This window comes from Asparagus officinalis, chromosome 1 (assembly GCF_001876935.1).
Source record: "Asparagus officinalis chromosome 1, Aspof.V1, whole genome shotgun sequence".
In the NCBI taxonomy this organism is placed as follows: Eukaryota; Viridiplantae; Streptophyta; class Magnoliopsida; order Asparagales; family Asparagaceae; genus Asparagus; species Asparagus officinalis.
In genome coordinates this window covers 20,134,737-20,143,545 of record NC_033794.1, presented here as the reverse complement: position 1 = coordinate 20,143,545, position 8,809 = coordinate 20,134,737, and the positions used below count along the sequence as shown (strand labels likewise).

Below are 8,809 nucleotides of genomic sequence, written 5' to 3'. Positions count from 1 at the left end.
AATCAAGCTCTTCATTTACCTTGTCCTTCTACTTGTTGTTTTCACGATTACAATTAATTTCACCAAGAACCCTTGCTTTACAAGACTTAAAAAACTAAGAAAGAAACAGGGGCGGATGTAGATATATGTATTGGGATGCAGTCACACTCTTAAAATTTACATAATACATATAAGTCTTTATAAATTTTATTACATGTCCCTCACAAATTTAAAAAAAAAAACTAGGTTCTATGCGCGTGCAATGCATGTGGTTAAATATACCGTGATTATGTATATTTAGTTTATTTCCTTATTAAAATTTATTTCTCGGTTTCACTTTGATAGTTTTTGCTTACTTATACCTTTAAACTTTAGCTTGTATCTCTAAACTTTAGCATTGTGGTTATTTTTTTTAATGTTCATTTAAATGAGCTACACCCAATTTAAATTTTTATATTGATAATTGAATTGACAATAAATAAATATAATCTGAAATCAATTTGAATTATCATGTTATTGAGACATACATGAAACCAAGCTTAACCTGAGAATATATAGTGTTGCAAAAGTGAAAACACTTCAAAAAAGCGTTCTACAAGAAAAATGAACAATTAAAGCTAATAAGACAAGATGATGGTTAAAAGTGGGCCAAAATAACACAAAAAATAATATGGAGTTTTGTTATTAATCCTTGATATACTCTAAAAAAATCATAAACTAAAAATTAATGCTAACTCTGGTACACTTTTATATAATGAAAGCATCTACGTAAACATATAAAATTATGAAAAAATTTTATGAAAATCTCTTATAAATATTCCTAATTTACTAAAAAAACTATTCTATAAAATATTCAGAAAATAGTGCATTTCATTCCTTTTGTTTTATTTTTTATTGAGACGTTATCAATCCTTTTATACCTTTATATTTTTTGATAAAATTAGACTACTTTTAGATGTCAAAAAATAATAGTAAAATCTTAAGTTAGAAGTAAATTTATATATCTTAATAAAAAAATATAAAACAACTACTTTTATTGCTAAGTTTTAAAATTTTAGTCGTTTTTTAGTGATTTTGAATTATTAAGGGCGTGTTTTGCAAATTTCAAAGCTTTGAGAGTATTTTTTACAAATTTCAAAGCTTTGAGAGTGTTTTTTGCAAATTTTAAATTTTAAGTTGGGTGCTTATAAATTTCATGTTTCGTGTGATGGTGGTAAATTTTCGAATGCCAGGATATTTCTTGCAACTCTGAATTTTGAGGGTATTTTTTGCGATTATTGAAACTTTAGATTGTTTATTGGCAAAATTTAAATTTTTAGCAGTCTGCTGATAATTTTGAGATTTGATATGTATTGGTTATGAGTCTTTAAATTTTAGGATTTTCTGTGTTTTTTAATTTTTGAAGTATTTTCTATAATTTTATAACTTTGAGGTTATTTTTTATAAATTTTAATTTTTTAGTGCATGATGGAAATCCCTTGAATTCATCTTTGTTGTTTTCAATTTTAGAAATTTCAGAATTTTAGGGTGATTTTTTATTATTTGAACTTTTGTGGGTGTTTTTATAATTTTTAAAATATTGAGGGTGTAAATTATAAATTTTAATTCTTTAGTGGATGCTGTTGATTTTTAAATTTTATGTTTATTGTTTTAAGTTTTGAAACATATGAATGTTTATTTAATTTTAAACTTACAAGGGTGTTTTGTATAAATTTTAAAACTTTTTGGTTTTTTTTAATACTTCATATATTATAACATATTAGTTATTTACCTTAACAGACTAATGCCATGGAACTATTTTATGTATTTTATTAATGATATTTTTTTAAAATTATTGACCAGTAAGTAATTCACATTCAATTAGAATATGATACAATTATGATTATGATAGATTAAAATTTAAATTTTTTAAATTATTAACGAGCAGGTAGTTCACACTGAATTAGGGTAGGATATAATTATGATTAAGATAGATTAAAATTTAAATAAAATATTCAATTAGCTCATCTAAAATATATAAAATATATTGAGGACATTTTCATTAGGAACTGTAATTTTAAAATACAATGTTTATATTTTCAGATAAAAAATATGTATTGTTTGTCCCTTTAACCCTACATATTTGTCCACCCCCCACCCCCCCAAAATACTAAACAATCTAGTGACCCATATCTACGGAATCCTTAACAAATAAAGAAGTAGAATAAAGAAATCGGAAGTAGCGACACGAGCGAACCCATGCACGAGGGGCCCCACTCCTCCTCTCCTCACGTGACTTCACCAGTCCTTGTCGAGCCCAATTCAATAACTCGGCCCCACCATCCTGCTTCCCTGGACCCAGTCCATGGACGACCGCTCCCCATATCCTACCCTAGATCCGCGGCCCGCACAGATCCTCAAGCAGCCGCAAGAAAAATGAGGGGTTTTTCTTTTTCGGTATTGGTCCCTAAAATCTTTATTCTTTTGCAAAAAGCCTTTCATAGGATTGAAATTGCACGCCTTAAATTAGTCCTTCCTTTGAAATCTAATCAAATGTGCTGATGCTGGTTGGATTAACGATTATCGTGAATAGTTATTTACCATTTTGTCCTTAATGGATGCGCGCACCTGTCAGCTTTCGATAATTTGAGAGGCTACTTTAAAATGTTGGAGATTCAGGGATTAATTTAGAAAGCCCCAAAATATTGACCTACCATATAGGTAACCTGCCACGTCAGCGGTCAAGCTTTGGTGTCGTTATTACAACCCGAAACTGTAGACTCTTTATTACAAGGCCCCGCTTCTCTCAACTACTGAGCAGATGAGGAGCTTTAAATTGACTCACTTGTTTCCCGAGTTAAATTTTTTTAAAAAGAAAAAGTAAAAAAAAAAAAGGGAGGGATTTTTTAATGAAAGCGTCAAATTTCCATCGCCTTCCTCTCTCTTTTTTGTTCCCCTGTTTAAAAAGCCGAGGCCCTTTTTGGGTTCTCTCGCCGATTTGTTGATCACGTGCTCGCCGAAATAAATAGAGATCGCATCTTTGTGTTTTTCAATGGCGATGGCATCTCTCTGACCTCCAACATTTTGCAATGAGCTTGAGCTTCTTGCTCCTCCTCCAGCTTCTCCTAGTTCCCGCCGCCAACGGCGACGATGCTCGAGCCCTCCTCTCTCTAAAATCCGAAATCGACTCCTAGTTCCCGCCGCCAACGGCGACGATGCTCGAGCCCTCCTCTCTCTAAAATCCGAAATCGACCCGTCGAACTCGCTTCAGTGGGATTCGATGTCAAGCTCGGGCTTTTGCAGCTGGCCGGGGGTTAAAGAGTGCAATGGCGACGGCCGAGTGACGAAGCTCGTCGTCGAGCGTTCGAATCTCACTGGGACCTTGAGGTCCGAAACCCTAGCCCCGATGGATCAGATTCGGGTTTTGAGCTTCAAATCGAACTCGCTCTCAGGTCCCGTCCCTGATCTGTCGCCACTGCTCAATCTGAAGTCGCTTTACCTCAACAGTAACAGATTTAGCGGTAAAATCCCTAGCTCAGTCTCCTCCCTTCATCGGTTGAAGATCGTCGTTTTGTCCGACAATTTGTTGACCGGGGAAATCCCACCGAGTTTTGCTCAGATCCAGAGGTTGTACACTCTGTACCTCGAAAACAACAGATTGACCGGCCAAATCCCTAGTTTTCGACAGCGAAGTCTCAAATTCCTCAATTTCTCGAACAACAACCTCTCCGGCGAGATCCCGGGCACCAAAACCCTAGCCCAGTTCAACCTCTCCTCTTTCCTCAACATCCCCAACCTCTGCGGCGCCCAAGTCCAAAACCCCTGCGCGCCCGGCGATCAAAGCCCAACCTTTCCTCCGCCCCGCTCAATCTCGTCCCCGCTCAACCTCTCCCCCCACGGAAACCCGCCGACCCGTCACAAAAACAAGAAGAAACTCGTCAAAATCTGGCGGGCTCGATCTCGGCATTCACAGCGTTGGCCGTCATAGCCTGCATTCTGGCATGCCTGCTGCTCAAAAGCAAGGGAGCAGGAACCGGGAGGCGCGGGCGTAATCACCGATAAGCCATCGGCGACGAGGAGCGGCGGCGGCGTCGGGCCACCCGGGGGTGAAAAGGGAATTCTCATGGGAGAACGATGGTTAGGGAAGCTAGCGTTTTGCGGCGGAGTTGGGAAATGTACAGCCTCGAGGAACTGCTCAAGGCTTCAGCGGAGACGCTGGGGAGAGGGACGGTGGGCTCAACTTACAAAGCGGTGATGGAGTCTGGATTCATTGTGACGGTGAAGAGGCTGAAGGATTCAGGGGGTCTCGGGGTGGAGGAGTTCGGGAGGAGGATGGAGGAGGTCGGGAGGCTGAGGCACCCCAATTTGGTGCCGTTGAGAGCTTACTTTCAAGCCAAGGAGGAGAGATTGCTGGTGTATGATTATTTTCCTAACGGGAGCCTCTTCTCTCTGATTCATGGTACGTGCGTTTAAATCTTCGGGTTTTTTTATATATATTTTTTTGTGAAGTGAGATTTGCTATAAAATATTATCGGTAGAAAACTTATCATTTTGTTTAAAAATTTGTAGTTTGTTTAAGTTTACAGAGTTTATCAGTTAGGCGAAAACTCTTAAATGTTAAATTCAATAGATACTATATCATGTCAAAACTATTTTGATTTTTTTTTCTTGATCCTAGGTGGTTTATATTTATGGATATTTTTTTTAGTTTGGATGCCCTCAATTTGATTTTTCTTAAACGATTTTTTGCTCAAATTTAAGTATCTTTTTACACACAGTACGTATACTTTTGGATTAGAAAAATTCTTTAAGGACCCAAAATATGGGACCAATAAAGGAGACAAGTGAGGTGTTCTCCTCCTATTGGATAATGAGTTGGCCATCATTAATGATGGCCAACTCATTATCCAATAGGAGGGGGACACCTCACTTGTCCCCTGTATTGGTCCCATATTTTGGGTCTTTGTAGCAAAGTTCTTTGGATTAATAACATTCATTTGCAATTTCCGGCGTTAATTGCACAACGAACAAAATACAGTTATGGATTTAATGGGTACCTCACACTCACAGAGTTGCATTCTTTTTTTTGGGGAAGTAGATTACTTGTAATCATTGGTTTGATTAAGGTTCCAGTAACGAAAGCAGCAGTCTAGGGACAAAACTGAGAACTTTTAGGCGCGAAAGACGAATCTCACGTGACTCTCAACTTCTGTGCGTGCACCTGTCCTTTTTTATCGATTGCTTCTCGGTCCACTAAAAAAAGAAATTAAAACACACAACACACAAATTTGAAGTTCTTTTGAGGTGGACACTTCACTTGTTCTCTCATATTTTGGGTTCCCGAGTTATTTTTTAACATGAAAATAAGTTTCATAACCTATTTCCCATGAGTAATCTCCCAAACTTGGGTTTCTAGGAAATCAACCAAACAACCCCTAAAACCCCTGTCAGCGAAGTTTTTAACAGACGAACACTGCCTGAAAGTACATGGAACCCATATGAACTTTCAGAAAACTTGGAGGGGCCTAACTGTAAAAATGTAGTCAACCGAGCCTTACACAGGCAAACATGATGACAAGGACAGCAATTTGAAAGCTTGCAGTAAAGATGAGGAGAACTTCGGCAAAGGGACAGCAAAGCTTCTTGGATTTGGTTGCCTTTTTCCTTGGATTTGAGCTTGGGTCATGACTGAGACTTGAGTCTAGCACCCTGCTGTGAGAGACCAATTTGTAGTCCGTCCCTGTGAGAAAGAGTACTGTTTTTGTTGTTTTGCTCTCTTTCCATCTCATCATGATACCCTTCATACCTCTTTATTACTATTAGTTATTAATAACAATAAGTAATGTGATATACAAAATATATTCTAAATAAATAAATTTTTTATCATAAAATAATTGTTATTATAATTAATTAGTTAATTACTAAATAACTTACATATAATTACAACTCATTTATTAGTTAACATTTTAATTTTTAAGAATAAGCAATTATTATTGTTAATTGTTAGTTAATTAACAAATAAATTTACCAATAATTATTATTTAATTCATTATTTGTAGGTTTTATTTATTAGAATAAAAACTTTCTTATTAATTAATTAGTTAACTAATAGATAAAGCTATTAATAATTACTACTTATTAATTATTTTTAAAAATAAATAATTATCCTTATTAATTAATTAGTTAACTAATAAATAAATTTATTAATAATTATTTTTTAATTAATAACTTATATTTTCTTATTTTTAATAACAAATAGTTATATTTTGTTATTTATTTATTAATTTAATAAATCTATTAATTAGTATTTAGTTAATAATTTTTATTTTTTAAGAATAAAAATTATTCCTATTAAAATTCTTAATTTAATTAATATGAAATTAACTAGTTAACATTAGTATTAGTGATTAATAACCAAAATTAGTGTAATATATTTAAATATATTTAATATTATGAAATAATTAATTTTTATTAATTGATCAATAATTTTACCGATAATGATTTTGTGTTAATATAAATTAATTAATTTGTCCTAATATTAGTAATTAATAATCATAATTATATGAAATACTTAATTTTTATTATTTACTTAGTGTGAAAATTACAATATTCATTAATGAATATTATTTGAATAGTATATAAGTAATTAATTAGTCAAATATGAGATTTAACAAGATGTCCTTTTTGGTCATTTGATAACTATCACAATCTTATAAGTTATTGGTTTACCAAACAAATAAGTGTACACATATCCTTATAAGTTTAAGGTTTTACCAAACGCTTTACTTATTTTTTTACATCCTTATAAGGTGTTTTGAAAATATGTTATAAGGAACTTATAAGGTAACAAAAAATAAGTAGTAGCCAAACATGCTCTAAATGGTAGAAAATTGATGATATAGAAAAACCTGTGTATATTATACCTCAACTGTGAGTACCTTTTTGGAATTCTGATAATGAAACTCAAACAAACTAAAGGGGATTTCTTTTAAATAATAACAATAAAGTTATTGAATTAACCTGTTGGCAGAAAAAACTAAAGAATAAGGAAAGAGGATTTAGAAAATTAGTTAATTACTTGAAACTACAAATCCATATATCCATAATTTGGTTCTAAGTTATAGTCTAGAACAACTAAATGTTTTTATCTCAAATTTTTGGTGTAGGCAACATGAATTCTATTATTTCATTCATTTATCTCAAGGCTAAAGTTAATTGATTCTACGTTATAATCTGAATAATATTTTATTTTTGACCCCTAGATTTTCAATATGTGGGTTGATTATGTGATTCTTACGCTATAACCAAGATACATTTGCAGGCTCTCGCCCCTCTGGCACCGGGAAACCCCTACACTGGACATCCTGCCTGAAAATCGCAGAGGATGTGGCCACTGGCCTCCTTTACCTCCACCAATCCAACGCGGTCCACGGCAACCTCAAATCCTCCAACGTCCTCCTCGGCTCCGACTTTGAATCCTGCCTCACCGACTTCTGCCTCCTCCCCCTCCTCCACTCCTCCACTGCCCCCACCACCACCTCTTCCACCTCCACCTCCTCCGCCCTCTTCTACCGTGCACCCGAAACCCGTAACCCAAAACCCACATTCACCCCTCAATCTGACATATACACCTTTGGCGTCCTTTTACTAGAGCTTTTAACAGGCAAAACACCATTCCAAGACCTCGTGGAGGAGCACGGGGCCGATATCCCCCGATGGGTCCGGTCAGTCCGAGAGGAGGAGACGGAATCGGGAGGGGAAGACCGGTCGTCTGAGGAGGAGAAGTTGGGTGTATTGTTGAATGTGGCGATGGCTTGTGTTGTAGCGGAGGTAGGGAGGAGGCCGGAGGTTAAGGAGGTGGTTAGGATGATCAGGGAGGCAAGGGCGGAGGTGGTGGTTTCGTCAAATAGTAGTGATCATTCTCCAGGTAGGTGGTCGGATACGGTGCAGAGCTTGCCGAGGGAGTTTGGGTCCGAGCATTTGGGGTTTGCTGAGAGGGATTAGATTTTCACAGAAACAACCTCTCCTCATGTCGTGCAGAGCTTGCCAAGGGAGTTTGGGTCTGAGCATTTGGGGTTTTTGCTTAGAGGGATTAGATTTTCTCAGGAACAACCTCTCTGCATGTGGTAAGGTTGCTTACATTTGACCTTATAACCTACAATGGAGGGAGCCTCGTGTACAATGGCGGGAGCCTCGTGTACTAAGCCACCCTTTCCAAGAGGGATTAAATTTGAAATTTTAATTTTTTTCAATTGTTTTTATGGAATGTTGTAGATTTTTTTAGTGTAAATTTAGAGATTTTAGTGGTAGTTTTTCCCTTGGTTTCCCACTTTTTTTCATGATTTCTTTGGTTTCAGTTTGTTTCTTGGTCTTTTAGGTAAGGGAGAGGCTGATATTAGCTAGAGATGAATGTGGTTATTTTTTCAAGGTGCATATTTCAGCAAAAGATTCATCGGTCTTGCACTGAAAATATAATCAACAAAGTGTGATGTTAATAACACCAAGGAAGTCTCTATTTGTTTAGTAGATGTTTAAGCTTGTTCAAGCTGTAGAATAATGAAGTTGTTTGAAAATTGTTTGCATAGAGGATTAGATTTGAATTTGGATTTTTTTCTTGTTTGTTTGAGATTTGTCTCAGTGGAACTGTTGCAGGTTTTGCTGTGTAACTTTACATGTTTTTGCAGTTTTCGACCCCTTTATGGTCAAAACATGGATGTGGGTCATGTGTGTTAGTTATTCACGGTTCACGTGTCTGCAAGTTTTGTGTGCCTCGCAAAATGATCAGTGGCGTGTGATCAACAGTGTAGATTTTGGCATTTTTGTTTGCTGCTGTGAAATTCTTAGCAATGGT

The 8,809-nt window shown here is 35.7% G+C and overlaps 1 protein-coding gene across 1 annotated transcript; it reads left to right on the top strand.

The window, feature by feature from the left end:
* Nucleotides 2,831-8,564, top strand: LOC109820715 (inactive leucine-rich repeat receptor-like serine/threonine-protein kinase At1g60630). Its single transcript, XM_020386915.1, is given in 6 exon segments — nt 2,831-3,087; nt 3,153-3,832; nt 3,835-3,968; nt 3,970-4,130; nt 4,133-4,417; nt 7,280-8,564. Coding segments are annotated over 6 exon segments (1,983 nt in total). The 5' UTR covers nt 2,831-3,047; the 3' UTR covers nt 7,963-8,564.